We start from the raw sequence: 16833 nt of genomic DNA on the forward strand, positions 1-16833 counted from the left end.
ATTTATAAACACAACAGGCATAGAACATTCTAAACCTTGATTTATATATTCATATTGTACAAAATTCATACTTATTTTTTTTTTTTTTTGCTTTATAATCTATATATCATTTATTCATGCTGTATATAAATGAATACATTTATTGTTTCCGTTTTAATAATACTGTAATAATTTACTTGTGCATTTATGCAAATTTCCTTATTTAATGGTGCTGTGAAAATGCTAGAAAATCACTTAAAAGGAAAAAAATAAGTTGACTTAAAGTTTAAAAAATTTAAGCTATATATCAATTTATGGCCATGTACACACATAGTGGAAAAACATGCATTGCACGGTATTGAGCAATTATTAATCAATATTGAAATATACAACAGGAAAAATATTAAATGTCAAAATAAAAAATGATGTGTTATTAAGCCTCAGCTTGAGCTTTCTTATCTATCTGTACTGAAGAAGTTCCACTTTCATATAATTGATTATCTATACCACTCGTAGCTTTACTGTCATCAAATGAAAACTTCTTGCGCTGTACGACGAACCAAATGATCATGACGAGGGCAAGCAGAAGCACACATGACGCCAACGTAATGCCAACAATTCCTCCAGTGTTCAAACCTAGGAATAATCAAATTATTTTAAAACAATACAAAAATGGTTTCTTTTTATTGCGTTTTTCACATATTCTCTTCACATTTCGCTTTTATTTTAATATATATATATATAGTTAACTTTTTTTTTGTATCTCCATTGCCACTGATACCCACAGCATTTTTTCAGTATTTTTTTCTTTGGAGTTATACTGTATATATATATATTCTGATGAAGGGCTAGTGTTGCCCGAAAGCTCTGCTAACTTTTCTGGCTGTTTTACTTTATCGTTTCGATTTAGCTTTTTTTTTTTGTATCTCCATTGAGATCCAGCCACTGATACCCACATCATTTTTTCAGTATTTTGCCTTTGAAGTTATATATACTGAAAAGATTGTTTAATATACTTATAATATGATTGATTTGAATTATTAGGGAGTTTCAATTTAATAATAATTCATTGTGTGCATGTGGGGACATTGGGATGTGCTTACTCATTCTATTCCTTGACCAGGTTAGGCAGATTAGTCAAAGATACAATATATGCATAGGGCCTAGGTCATCGCAAACTCCCTATTATTAGTGTGTTACAGTAACAATTATGATGGAGGTGTATGGAGTAGCTTGGTGATCATGATACTTGCCTATAACACTACTAGAAAAATAGTTCCCTCTTAGAAGCTGTGTACTCTAATAGCAATGAAGTAGGTTGGATGTAATGATGCTTACCTACCAACTTCATAGTCCTCTGTTCTGATGTCAGGATTTTTTTCACGTCAAAACAATTTTCCAACAAAAAAGCATTTATTTCTAGTGACTTTTTTCTTTGAACCAATGAAATTGAAATGAATGAAACTAAGTTTACACCATTATTGTACTACGTATGCATTTATTGATTCTTAAAGATGATTTAATAAAAATTGTATATAGCACATAATATGGAGTAGCTTTGGTGGCGACAAAGCTTTACTACAAATTCCAGAGTTTGAACTCTATATGATACCGAGATTTTTCTTCTCACGACAAAACAAAAAACTCTGTTAAAGAGCTTATTTATGTAGAGCATTAAATCTAGCTTATGGATATGGAGTGAGAGGAGATAATGAACACACAATACAAGAATTTATAATGAAGCATCAGTGATATCTTAAATATATACTCTAGTCTATAGATATATTTTACCTGTAGTTGGTTCCTTATTTCCATCCTTGTTAGTTGGTGTTATAGGTCGATTTGGTCCATCGTCTGTCGAACTCACTGGTGCTCCTGAAAACAACAACAAACTATTCTAAAGCTCTGTCTACATTATAAAACTAGTTTCGCAAAAAAAGTGTGATATGCCCAAATATGGTAGTTATATGACATCATCATTTCCATATATGTTTCGCATTCTTTTATCACATAAAGTTTGATAGTGTAGACAGGGCTTAATGTTAAACATGATTCTCAATTTATTCATACAATTGATACAGAAATCAGATTCTTAATTTTAACACTGACAATAAAACTACTATAAAAGATTGGGCATGGAGGTACCAGTCCCATGGTTTGGCTATATATTTCCTCCATGGTTTGGAGGTACCAGTTCCATGGTTTAGCTATATATTTCCTCCATGGTTTGGAGGTATACAGTCCCATGGTTTGGCTATATATTTTATCCACGGTTTAAAGGTATACCAGTCCCATGGGTTGGCTATATATTTCCTCCATGATTTGGAGGTATACCAGTCCCATGGGTTGGCTATATATTTCCTCCATGAATTGGAGGTATACTAGTCCAATAGGTTGGCTATATATTTCCTCCATGGTTTGGAGGTATACCAGTCCAATAGGTTGGCTATATATTTCCTCTATAGTTTGGAGATATAGCAGTCCCATGGTTTGGCACTTTCACTGAGTTGGTACACCCAGAAAGCTTTGTCAGGCACAAACCAACGACCATCAATGACTGCAAGAAGAGGATTCATAGGCCTGATAGACCAAGATGATGACAGATAACTTTAAAATGTCATACCTTTAAGAATTTCACAAACATAAGCTTGGCCATCATTACAGTTTTCATCATTCCAATAACCAAACTGTGGGTACAATTCAACACAGTTTTCATGCTTTCCGTTGTGGGTCATGGTTGGCTCTCCATCCTCCCAGAATGTGTAATCTACTCCAGTACCATCAGACCACATAAATCCACCTGAAACCAAGTCCATCAGAATATTAATTCTTTCTTGCTAGTGAATAAATTAATTTTTTTTAAACATAATTTTCCATGTCGACTTAGCATTTTCAGGTTTTGTCACAATCCAATAACGTAAAGAGATATTGACCAACCTCTATTTTTGTGAAATAAGATACTGTACAGTAGTTAATATATATAAGTATAATATTCCTAAGAGACAGATGTCTAACTTACCACTGTCTGATCTAAACAGTCCAACCCAAACGCTTTTGCCTAAAAAGCTCTGCACATTAGCACGAATGAATTCATTTTGAGCTCGGCTGTGAATGCTGGCAAGATGACCTGCATGGTTCAAAGAGCAGGCAAATTCTGCCTCTGCCCATGAGATAGAAGTGAAAGAGACGCCAAAGAAGTAGCAGTGGCTTCCATAAGGAATCCATTCGCTAGTAGGGCAGGTGCCTGGGCGTGGTGCAGGTGTAACTGGCTTCTCAGCTGAAACAAGGCAAAGATATTCAACATTTATTAATTTCTATCAATGGTACAATACAATAATAATAATTAAACAATAACAACAATCCCATTAATAGAGGATCTTGCAAGAAGAAATTACTTGTCACGCAAGATTCATTAATGAAAGGGTGGGAAATAAAATGTACATTCAATACATAAAAAAATGGGTTTTTAAAAAATATTATAATGTATGTGGTTATTTCAGTACATATACAAAGAAACAGTTGACATTGAACATTCTGTCAGCAGGCATAAAGGGCCTTTCACACCTGTTGCGGCACAGTTTCTGTCCGGCGCTCCAAACGGCTATGTGCCAATCGATAGATGGATTTGCAGGTGTGAAAGATCCTTTAGTCCTTTGTCATGTATTGACCAACTGCCTGCCAACTTTGCAATTGTACAAAATGCGGTGGACTTAGAGATCATCAACTGCTGAAATTCTGCGACACCAGATTTATAAACTTACCAGTAGTAGTCTTGCAGAGAGGGTAGTGAAGGCTTGTGCAAGTAGCATCCTCCCAGGTACCATCATCATTCACTCTGACACATCCCTCGCCAGGTCCCTTGCTAGGTTCATTCTCTGCCCAGTTAGTGTACCAAATTGGCCATCCATCTAACCACATATATTCTCCTTCCACCTACAGAATGGAAACATGAATAATAATTATAATAGTTAAATAAAAGCTATAAAGGACAACATCAGTGGGCAATCAAAACTAATGATTAACCTTGGACTTCAATTCAATTTCTTTTGTTTTGCCGAAGTACTATATCCATATGCATGAAAACAGAAACAGCAAAGCCTTTTCAACTCTACAATAAATGTCTATAGAAATAACAGCTTATGCATACAAATATACTTAGATAACATTTTATATGTATAAGAGTAAGGGATAACTAGATCGTCTGGTTACAGTGCTCGATTCCATAGGTAGAGTTAAATATATATCAAAAATAAAACTTGATTACTTCATAGTACTTTATTACAGAACAAATTTGTTTTGTATGCTAACAGGGCTAACACACTCATGAAGTGAAAAATACAAACATAACTGGCATAGCTCTACACAATAAAGTCAAACATTTCAATTTTACATTATGTAATTTTTTTTATGCATGTTAAATTTCATGTTAAAGAAAGGGAAACTATAAATCATATCTTAAATTAACACCAATTTTAAACCCACTACGTATTTAACAAAAAAATAAACATACTTTCATATCAATCATTCCTATCCAAACTGGCTCATTGTTATTTCCATAAACAAGTGATTCTACAAAGACTTGTTCATATCCATCAGGAATGCTCGCCAACTCTGAATTCTGGTTCTCACACAGCTGCCTGGCTGAAGCAAAGTCACGCTTTGTGGTGTCCATCATGTAGCAAGAGTCGCCATACTTTCGGAAATTTGGTTGACCACAGTATTCAATATTGTCAGGATTAACGGGAAGCGTAGGGTCTGAAATATATAAATTATTAGGTGTAATTTAAGAATCTTTTGTTCTTTATTTCTCGCCATTTCTCATTTCAGTTTCTGAACTAACCTGCCTAGCTTCTACTAACGTATAATATAGGTATATATATCATGCTTATATACTTCATTTCAAACTAAAGAAATCTCTAAAGCCTTCTCTACACTATAACTAGTTTGACAATAAAAGTATGATGTGCTCAAATATGGTAGTGATATACCCAAATATGGTAGTAATATGACATCATGTCCATATATGGGCAAATCATATTTTTTTGTAGACAGAGCTTAACAGAATAAGAACTGTCTGTATTGTTTGACTTACTCAGAGGTTGTTGACAGACATATGCATTTAGACTGCTACAGTCAACATCATCCCATTTACCAGTCTGTTCAGCACTGTTCATCATCTTTACACAATCACTTGAGCTCTGTTTGGTCAGAAAAGTAGAGGATTTAAGTTAATAATGGTCATAATGGCATATAAATGGGGGTGCAAAGCATCCCTCTTCGGCCAATATCATGCCATTTACTATTATTTTCAGCATGACTCTACACTGGCGACATACTTATGTGAGTGACCCATCTTCATCCAGTAAAAAAATATTTATGTACACAACTCTAAACTTGGTTTTATTAATGCCAGGATCTGACCATACTCTCCTCCTCTGGTTCCTGTCTACACCCTATTGTCTCCATTAAGGCCAATTTACACAGACAAGAGGTAACAGTAAGCCAAAAACTGTGTAGCTTGTCCCATGTAGAATCTGTATCTATCCTCAGCGGAAACCAGTCGTCCGCTCTGAGCTTTGTGTAAATGGTCATAGGGAATAACATAACAGATTCTATATTTTTATTACCGTTACCGCTCGTCTGTGTAAATTGACCTTTGGTGACCACGTTTTATATAGTTATTCGCTTAATAAGGTATATTGCAGTATTTTCTGTGTCTTACCCCATCTGGTAACACAACTCCACTCTTTGGTTCATACATAGCCCAAGCCTCAAAGTCTAGGCTTGTACCATCAACCCAGGCAAATTTACCATCAGTATGTCGGTCGTTTAGACCAGTCCAAATATCAGTGTTTGCTGTTTTTATATATGTTGACAAATAAGCTGAAATTACAACATTTTTAATCATAAATTCACATACACATACATACATGAGTTAAGATAAAAGGTACCAAGCTTGATTAGCTTCGGCTACAGTATATCTTGGCTACCTTTTGTATTGAAATTGTTTTTGTTTGATACAATAAAGAAAGTCAAAAGGGGACGAAACATAAATAAAGCAGGGAATATAATAAAATTGATATATATAAACATCACAGGCACAGAATAAATTCTAACCCGCCCAGTGATATACTGAAATTTAATTAATTAATTTGAAACGATAAAGATGAGGAAATCTGTGAGAATGAGAAAAAGTCCCCCAACCGAGATTCGAACCCGGAACCTTCTGCTTGATATGCAGATGTCCTAGCCATTAGACCACTGGGGCTTTCATGGTTCAAACTCGATTGGATAGCGACTCTTTAACACTCTTGGCGTAGTACGGCGGAACAGCACTAGTCCCTCAATTCTACACACGCGCACCAGAGATCAAATTGATATGCGCTTATCTATCAGTATTATTCACGAAGCAGGATCATATGAAGTACTGTACCTTGTAGTTCTTTGTTATGAATGGTGACCAGATCAGCATTCTTTGCGAGACACATGCTGCGAGCATCACTCCATTTGAGTCTGTCAGCAATTTCCGTTCCATACACTCTATAGCAACGGTTGCTGTGTTTAACCCAGCCATTCAGGCAGTTTCCAGTAGGTGGTGGAGTAGGAGCGTTTGTGATTGGCTTGATATTATCCTCCGCCTTTTTGCAAACGAACGGACCAGGAATACCACAAGCTTGATCATTCCATGCAGCCACTTTAATTTAAATATCACATATAAACATTTCGTTAAATGCATTTAATGGTTCATACTGCATTAACAGACAATTGTGTTCTCTGTTTTGTAAAATCTTAAATAAACTCTAGTTTACATAGATTTTGCAATCAAATGCCTGTAACGTAGGCCTATCACTCTTTATAATCCGTACGTTGTATTATTTTCTCATATAAACAATGTAAACACTTTCAAGAAACGTTTCAATCCTTATTATCTATATTATATTTATCTTATTATCTGTTTGTTATCTGTTATTTTCTTGTATAGATACTGTAACCAAACATTTTCATCATATAGATACTGTATTTAAATACCTGCATTACTCTTTATGATCTGTATTTTTCTATAGAAGAATTGATTGTTAATTTTTGTATTAGTCTCTAATTGTATTGTAATGTATTATTGAAATGAAAGATTGAAAAAAAAAAAAATTAGTTTAATTAATGTTGTTTAAATCACTTGATTAGCTCTCTTTACAAAATCTACCCTTACAATGAAAGAACACCTTAATGCGACAATTTGCAGAAGTCTCATATAATGCTAAATGGTTGTCATGACAAAACACAACACTTACATTTTTGTACTTCCAGTTCAACACATTGCTCTGCTCCATTGAAATCATTGGGTTCGTTCTTGGCCCAGTTTATGTAATCAAATGACGTACCATCACTCCACCTGTTAAGAAATTGTATACACTTTTTTAAATAAAAGAGTTGTGAGGTGTTTTCTAAAATGATCGCATGATCAAAACGGTACGATCAACTACCGTTCATGTTCCCAACTAATCATCTATTCATAGAAGTACTGATGAAAAAGTCAATCTGTGGCGACTATAGAAGCTGTAGTAACGCATTCCTTTTTTGAACTTCAGAATGTTTCATAAACAAAGAATTAACTTAAAAGAAAACAGAAAAAAAAAATGTGCATACTTATAATCTCCTCCAGCTGCTTGTTCTCGTAGACCAATCCAGTAAGACCCAATGACTTTGCTTACCTAGATTATTAGATTATAATACAAAAAGAAAGCCAATAACATAAAATAAATGAGATAAGCAAAAGGAAAAAAAAAACCATAACGAATTCTGTCAACAACTTATTATAAATTATTACTAATATTATGATTTACTCATCTCATTATCTTCCTATATTATGCAGAACCTTGGGTTGGTCACATTTATGCGTGCATTTTATTATTGGTTTGCCATAAATTAATATTTCACCAAAATATAAAAATCTATAAAGTTCCAATCTCCAAAGTGTGTGTAATAATTTGCTTTTAATAAAAACATAAAGATTTCTTACAAGTCTAAAGACATAGTTCTGCTCAAATACATCATGAATTGATGCTAAGTGGCCGCCTCTACTTTTACAATAATCCTCAGCATCTTGCCATCCTTTACGTCCGGTACCATAGGCTGGACTCACGTAGTAACAATAGGGTGATCGATAGACCCAGCTGCTGTCTGACGGACACGGTATAGCTTCAATAAAAAAATTAAAAAAATTTTTATTCAATATGATAGGCTTACATAAATACCCATTTTCCAATTTAAAACATACCTAAAATACAAAAATTAGCCAGCTTAAAGATGTATTGTCAGCTTAAAGATGTATTGTCCCCCAAAAACATGAAAAAAAAAGATTAATAAATTTTGAATAGGCAATTTTGCAGTTCTAATAAAGTTATTCACTTCTGTAGAAAAAATAGTTATTTCACTTATAAAAGACAAAAGAAACGGTTAATTTTAACCAAAAGTCATTGTCTGACAGACAATTTATGTCAATTTTGCTTTAAATTACATTTTTTTCATGGAAAACCATTTTTTTTTCGCTCCAGTTTTTTGTCAAAGTGAATAACTATTTTGTGACATTAGAATGGCATATTCATCAACAAAAATGGTAAAAATTATTTTTTAGGGGGATATATCTTTAAGGCAGATGAGGCAAAAAATTAGTCTGAAACACCCACATCCCCTGGAAAAATATGCATAGTATAATTCATATTCTGACAGCTCATTAAAAGTTAATTTGTTTTAATTAATTAATTCAAAACATCGTCTTACGTGCATCTGGATCAGGAGATGGTGTTATGGGAGTAACTCCTTTGGCGATTTTACAGATCCAGTTTCTGACCGTTGAGCAATCCATATCATTCCAGCCTCTCTGACCGTCAAAGAACATCTCCACGCATTCCTCAGATCCACTATCATTAGGTTCACCATCTCCCCAGTTGGTGTAACCAACAGCTGTACCATCACTCCATTCATAGCCTTTAGAAAAGACAAATAAAATACAGTAAATTTCAGAATTTTACAGGCATACACATGCGCATATCAAAACAAACACAGACATTCATTTTTTTAATTCCCACTAGGACACAACACAAGTAATTTGACCAATCAGAAGCGATGGATTATTCAAACTGTCACTTGTCATTGGTCAATTCAAATTCATTGCATCCTAGTGGGAACCAAGCTTAAATAAAGGAAACTTACCACCCTCAATGGTACGGTCGTTGAGACCAATCCAATACCCTAACCAGTAAGCGTTTTCCTGATCACTAAAGCAACATAACAAAAAAATTTTAAATAATTTGTTGGTTAAATGGGTAACCAATAAAAGATCAGCAAGTACAGGAGATACTCATACAATACTTCTTCATTACGTAGATATAAGAAAATTAAATTAAAAAACCCTTTAGTACTAGTAGAGTCAATGTTCTTAAAAATGGTTACATCAGTAGATTAAGTTTATCTTTATCATCCCCATATAAACATTTTTAAATCAATCTTTTTCGTCGTAATTTAAGTGTTTCTGAGTTGTTATAATTGTTATATAATTGTCTCTGTATCTGTTAAACCAAGCCGTAAGTGGCGGATTTGTTTCTGCTGTTGGTTCTGGTTTTAAAAATAAAATTTAAAAAAACTTACATAGGTGTAAATCTACCAAGTATATAAGCCTCCTCTGCAGCACTATGGAAGCTAGCAAGATCACCACCCATTTTTAAACAAGACTGCTGGGCTTCTAACCATGACAACCTGTTATTTTGACTGGATTCTTCGTTTGGCTGAAAAAAAATTTAACAAAATTGATTTAAACATATCTGCTCAAATATCTATTGTTAATTTAAAAATCACACCATATTTAATGTACATTTAGGTACTAAACATTATAGTCTTTAGCATGGTAAGCTTACTGATAGTACATAACCTTTTTTTGTTTAAATTAGGTAAATATTAAATACCTAAGTGCATTGAAAAAGAAACACAAAATCTAACCAAGTCATTAAAAAATCACTTTTATTAACACCATAATTTAATGTACATAGGTACTAAACATTACAGTCTTTAGAATGGCAAGCTTACTATTAGTACATAGCCTTTTTTTTTAATTAGGTCAATATTGAATACCTACTGTAAGTGTGTTAAAAAAGAAAAACAAAATCTAACCAAGTAACAAGAGCTTCCATAGCCAATCCATCCTGGTGCACAGTTCTGGTCACTTGGGGGTGTTGTACGAGGGGGATTTGTGTGAGGTGGGTGTGTGTAACCAACTCGGCTCTTCTCACACACATATGGAAGTCCAAGAGCACAGTTTGTGTCTATCCAGAAACCTGGTGAACTCTGACCCGATGTTATAGATACGCAATCTCCACCACTGTTATCTGAAATAAGATTATGTTCATGAATTCAATATGGTAGGAATAATGATTGTTAATGTATAACATTTTCTAGGTCTAAGCACTACACAAGTAGGCACAATATTCACGTCCATACAAAACAAGGCTGTTCATATGCTTTCACATCCCTACATTAGGTATGTATAAAAGGATGCTCTAAAATGAATTTTTTTTCACATTTTAGGTTCAATCCATAGTTAACATAAGATAATATAAATTCACTCCAATGAAAAAACTGAAAAAATATCAAGAACAAGCTCATTAATGCAGAATATTATGAACTAACCTGGCTGTCCTTGAGCCCAGTTTGTGTAAGAAACCGAAGCACCATCTGACCACACATATGTGCCTGGAGTAACAGTGTCACTCAAGCCAATCCAGTAATTGTTTCCATTTTCTAGACTCAACTCACTTTCCAACAATGCTTGACCAAACCTAAGAAAACATATTTAGATTATTCTTTTAAGAGGTTAAAACATTACAGATAGCTAGAATCACTATTGCGAAATGTAATGAGTAACCAGCGCCCATACTTACTGATCGTGGATAGACATAAGATTTCCATTATTTGTATTGCAGTCTTTTTCTGCATCTTGCCAAGTTTTTGGGCTGTTCACTATCTTCACACATCTGTACTCATGACCAATCCAGCCCTTTATTGAAAACAAAAATAATTTTTAATTTTAAAGATATATCTTCCCTCTAAAACAATTTTTTTTTTTTTGGAATATGCCATTTTAATGTCACATAATAGTTATTCACTTTGACCAAAAACTGGATCGGGGAAAAAAAGATTTACCTGAAAAAATGTAATTTAAAGCAAAAAATACTTAAATTGTCCGTCAGTCAATTGTTGGCTTTTTAAAGGGGAACTCATTATTTTTGTTTGTTTTTAGTGAGTGAATAACTTTATTAAAACTACAAAATCGCCTATTTAAAATCTGATTTAATTAATCTTAATTTTTCATGTTTTTAGGGGACAATTACATCTTTAAATAAAAATCAAGTGATAAGTGATCACTTTTGAAACTCATGGTTTGTATACAGATATTTGTACTTACAGCACCGCATCCTTTATCTGTAGGTATTGCAGTATTTCCCACATCGATCTTCTTCATTTTGCAGATAGATGTAAATGCTCCACTACAAACATTATCATTCCAAGTTCCCTGTAAAAAATAACATTTACGAGGATGATTAATAATCCACCAGAAATTGTCTTATTTTACTATAAAACATCAAATCAAATTTGTTTCATCAGATTTCAAGAAACTGAAGAGTCAAATACTGTTTGATGCCATGACTAAAGCTCTGTCTACACTATCAAACTGGTTTTGACAAAAAAAAGTGTGATGTACCAAATTATGGTAGTGATATGCCCAAATATGAGTGACGTGATACGACATCATCATGTCAATAAATGGGCACATCACATTTTGTTGTCACATAAAGTTTGATAGTGTAGGCAGAGCTCAAACCAGTAACAAAAGTCATAATAAAAAAGCTTACATCCCAGTAGCGAAGCTCAATGCAGTCTTCTCCATCGTACCAATTATCAGGTTGGTTTTGTCCCCAGTAGGTGAAGTCGACCTTTGAACCATCAAGCCAAGCAAAGGTTCCTTCATTGTTGTTATCACTCATTCCAATCCAAGTAGAGTGGCCAAAAAGATCTGAAGACATTTATTTTATACTACTAAAGAAACTTTTATTGCGTAGGGGAAAACCCAATATCATCATCCACACAAAAACCAATAGATGCACTGATTATATTTAAATAACATAGTATAAAACTGACTCAAAATATTACAAGAGGCAAGTCATGATTCTATTTCTATTCTACAAGAATCAATATAAATCAGTGTTTTGAAAACATAAATACTCTACCTTGTTGAACAAGATTCAACAGAAAACTATTCTCTCCTACATTGTGGACCGATGCCAATTCAGCACCTGCATAGCGGTTTTGGCATTTCATACTGGAAGCATCAAAATTGGCCACTGTGTTATCAGCATAGTAGCAATAATTATCATAAGTTTTCCAACCACTGGGGCATCCGTAGTATGCGGGTAGTGTAGTAGGCGGGGCATCAGTTGGCACATTCATATCTAGTAAAAAATCCAGTATAATAATACATCTTTAATAAATTCGTTTGTGAATTTACGACTCTACAATGAGTTGTTCTCTTTCAACTACAGTACCATAATAACAGATAATAGAAGAAAACAATAAGGAAACTAACAGAAAAAATGAAAGAAAATATTTTCAAAAGAAATATATTTTATGTACGACACTAGACAAACATAAATTATTTCTCACTGTTATGTTTGTAAATGTCTGTCTGATTTGTAGTAGCAAATGAATTTAACAATTTTTTTTTATCAACTAAAAATTTAGATGGTAAAAAGTTTCACAAAAAAGCTTCTTCAGAAGATTGACTTTTACCATCTACGTTTTTATTTCAATTGGCTTGTTCAAAAGAAATTTCCAAATTCATAACCTCATGAATACATTATTTAAATACCTCTTTCGTAATGGTCGTAAATATCGCCAGTGTAAGTTGGAGTAAGCCCGCCAGCACTATCCTTGTTGAAAGAGCTTAATTGACATGTTTTCTGATTACGATTGTAATCAAAACTTAAACATGTGAAGCCAGTTCCCTCAATACACCTTTTGGCACAGTCACTTGGATAGACATCCGTCAGCACAATGTCATCCTTCCCACTGATGAAAGCATAATGATACGAGTCAAAGTATTTGTTGATGTATTCTGTAATTAAAGAAAAAAGAATTTGAGTGAGTGGCTGAGTGGTTAAAACAGTGGGACTGTAATTAAATAGCCATAACATCGGCAAGGGTTCGAGGCTCACTGTCTCCATGGTTTTGGTGGTAGAAGAACAAGTCTTCTTGGATAAGGACTATAAACCGTAGGTCCAATGTACACATTTAGCTTATGTGCACTTTAGGGAATCTAATACATCTTTCGAGATGAGTAGGGGGGTCTTAACCCAGTGTACTAGTACATCACAGTATAAATCAAAATATTTCAATTCAACAAGTGGAGGCCCAAATGGTTTTTTATCATAAAAAGGAAAATGAAAGAACAACGCAGAAGTGGAGGCCCAACTGGTGGGCAGAAGTGGAGGCCCAACTGGTGGGCAGAAGTGGAGGCCCAACTGGTAGGCAGAAGTGGAGGCCCAACTGGTGGGCAGAAGTGGAGGCCCAACTGGTGGGCAGAAGTGGAGACCCAACTGGTGGGCAGAAGTGGAGGCCCAACTGGTGGGCAGAAGTGGAGGCCCAACTGGTGGGTAGAAGAGTGGAGAGTTTAAAATCATAGTTCATTGATGATATATATGATGAATATAAATAATTTAAAATGCATGTAGACAATTGTAATATTCAATTGAAAAAAAAAATGAGTTTGGAGCTTATATGACCAGTATTGGTAACAAGAAAAACGTAAGTTTAATGTATTCAATCTGCAGCAATACTGTTTCGCTCTTATTAGATCTCGTCAGTGCAGCTCAGATTTTAACATAAAAATGAAAAACATAATTGGCTCAATATATAGCATGAGTCAGGTAGTACAGTATGTGGAACATGGTAAACTGATTATAAACACAAGAGTACACAAACTCAACGTGACCTATGACATTTTCCTTACTATCTTTTTTGCAGATATATCCAATAAAATTCTTTTCACATTTATGATCATTCCAGACTCCCTGATTTACAATTAATTCTCCACAATTTTCACCGCCTGAAAATGGCCCATCGTTGTTTGGTTCACCTGTAAACAAATTATATGTAAATTACTTTAAAGCCTTGGTCAAAAAGAATGCTATCATAATACTGTTTTTTATTTATATTATTATTTTATAGAAAGTTGCATACACATACCACTCTTCCAGTTAAAGTATACAAATGGTTCCTTATCGGTCCATTCCCAGCCACCCTCAGTCGTCAGATCATTGGCTCCTATCCACATTGTAGGCTCAGTGACACCTCTCAAAAGAGCTATTTGAAAAAGTACATAAAATAAATAAATACAGTACTCTGTGATCAAAATCATGAAAAAGATAATTATTATTATGTATTAAAATAAGAATTAAAAAGAATTTTCAAAGAAAAAATTAAAATAAAAATATTTAAAGATGTATTGTCCTCCTAAAAAAATAAGAGTTTACAATTTTTTGATGAATATGCCGTTTTAATGTCACATAATAGTTATTCGCTTTGACCAAAAACCGGATTGAAAAAAAATTAATTTCCTGACAAAAATGTAATTTAAAGAAAAAAATAATCTTTATTTTTTATGTTTTTTGGGGACAATACATCTTTAACTAATTCTCTTTTATTAAATTAGCTACTGTAGTTTATTCTCCAATCAAATTCTTCCTTTGGTTTATTTATGGGAGCGGTTTAGATAATCTAACCAATCAGAGCATTTTTAGTGACAAATGTAACATGTTGATTGGTTAATTTCCAGTTACTTACAAATAAGGAAGTTTTCTTCTTCATACGATGTAATACTAACAAGGTCACCGCCTTCAATCAGACACTGGTCTCTTGCGCCAGCCCAGTCCTTATAGTCAGATGGTCTTAAAAGGTAACACTTGCCAGAGGCGCTATCATACACCCAATCAATGCCACAACGGGTGTCAAAAGCACCTGATAAAAGTTTCAAAATAATCATTCACTTATTTTTCATCAGTTTTTATAAGAATATACACCTAATAATATTTCTCGAAGCTCTGTCTAAACAAATATGGTAGTGATATGCCCAAATACGGTAGTGATTTGATATCATCATGTCCATATATGGGCACATCATATTTTATGGTAGTGATATGCCCAAATACGGTAGTGAAATGACATCATCATGTCCATATATGGGACCATCACATTTTTTGACAGGGCTTAAGGCATATTTGTTAATAGCAATCTCAATGACTGTCTAAATATCTATTCATAGTACAAAAATACAGTATACAATGGTTCACAACATAAGCCTATTAGTAATTAGTAGTTTTTTTTTGTGAAACATACCAGTTGGCAGAGGTGTTGCTGTGTGTACAGTATTGTCATCAGCTGAAATAATAACAATAATAATATTAATACAACTGTAATAGCCACCAAGAGTAAACAAAATTAGAAGATGAATAGCAAGACTCTTTTCTGAGAGAAGTGATTTAGAATTTCCTGGAATATTTACTTTTAGGCTTTTTGCAGACCCAGCTTTCTTCTCTGCTACATGTCAGGTCATTCCACATGCCTACTTTGTAGTAGTTAATCTCCAGATGAACACAGTCCTCATTTCCAGCATTGTTAGGCTCACCAGGTGCCCAGTTGGTGAAAGTGATCTACAATAGTATCAACATGACTAATTAATCATATTTAAAAACCTTTTTTTTTTCTTAAATATTTTGAATATGATATTGTAGGAAATGTAGTGCCTTTATTCTATCAAAAAGTCTTTATATCAACTATATATATTATATAATAAGTACTAAATGTCATATTGTCTGTATTATTAATATCTAAGCTATGTATATGCTGGTAGTTTTTTGTTTGTTCAATACTGTTTATATGGTATTTTTCAACACGTTTCTTATTTGCACAGTTTATATATTACTTATCTATAATTTGAATTTCCAAAAATGATAAAAATGAAATATGTACTGTAGATGAATCTGTCCATTCAAAGTTTCCCTCGCCATTAGCGTCATGGAAACCAATCCACATATTGTCCTTGGCAATATCAGCACGTACTAAACAAAAAATAATATATTATTTTATATGTATTAATTTAATTTTTATGTCAGATATAACAAAATAAAATTTTCATTGAAAATGTTGATCTATCAAATATTTGCATGGTAGATTTCTTAGAAGGAAAGATTACCCACTGACTGTCACTTGTATAGGCATATATTGTTTGGCTCATATTTTGTCTCCAAGTATATTACTTTGTTTGTGTGTTGGTTTTTCCTGCTTGGATATAAGTTTGTTTGCATTATGACGTCCCCAATTTTCAAGTTATCATTCACTGAATTTTGTTTTTAGACCAAGCTTCAGGATAATCGATATACAGTAAACTCTCCCAATACCGGACATCTTTGGACCATCTAAAATGGTCTGATATAAGTCTGATATTCGGAATGTGTTTTTAATGGTAAAAAGGAAATTGGGACCTTTTGGTTTTCAAGAAAAGTCAGAGTTTCTGGTTGTCAGAGAGTCCGGTATTGGGAGAGTTGACTGTATATGTTAACATCATAAAGGGTTAACAAAATCTTTAGTTATCTACATATTATTTGATATTCGCTGAAATAGTAAATAGCTCTCTGCATGCTTTGATTTTTTTGCTGTATACAAATTTGAAAAGACCCTTTAAATATTTGCATATTTACCAGACAAAAATGACTGTTCATCAGCATCTAAAATACTTGTCAATGATGCCTG

The 16833-nt window shown here is 33.6% G+C and overlaps 1 protein-coding gene across 1 annotated transcript; it reads right to left on the reverse strand.

Annotated features, from left to right (window-relative positions):
- Nucleotides 1-108: 108 nt before the first annotated feature.
- On the reverse strand, nucleotides 109-16488 carry LOC140039210 (macrophage mannose receptor 1-like). Its single transcript, XM_072084808.1, has 29 exons — nucleotides 16482-16488; nucleotides 16054-16142; nucleotides 15587-15734; nucleotides 15421-15462; nucleotides 14869-15042; nucleotides 14272-14388; nucleotides 14036-14161; nucleotides 12896-13141; nucleotides 12258-12479; nucleotides 11883-12043; nucleotides 11435-11542; nucleotides 10911-11026; nucleotides 10660-10808; nucleotides 10144-10358; nucleotides 9625-9761; nucleotides 9190-9254; nucleotides 8758-8964; nucleotides 7997-8175; nucleotides 7624-7688; nucleotides 7269-7369; nucleotides 6413-6673; nucleotides 5702-5862; nucleotides 5072-5177; nucleotides 4490-4734; nucleotides 3741-3912; nucleotides 2999-3256; nucleotides 2603-2779; nucleotides 1771-1854; nucleotides 109-615 (listed from the first exon to the last, which is right to left on the reverse strand). Exons 1-29 carry the CDS (start codon nucleotides 16486-16488, stop codon nucleotides 413-415), a joined length of 4341 nt encoding a protein of 1446 aa, XP_071940909.1. The 3' UTR covers nucleotides 109-412.
- Nucleotides 16489-16833: the final 345 nt, after the last annotated feature.

This window comes from Antedon mediterranea, chromosome 2 (genome assembly GCF_964355755.1).
Source record: "Antedon mediterranea chromosome 2, ecAntMedi1.1, whole genome shotgun sequence".
Taxonomy (NCBI): Eukaryota; Metazoa; Echinodermata; class Crinoidea; order Comatulida; family Antedonidae; genus Antedon; species Antedon mediterranea.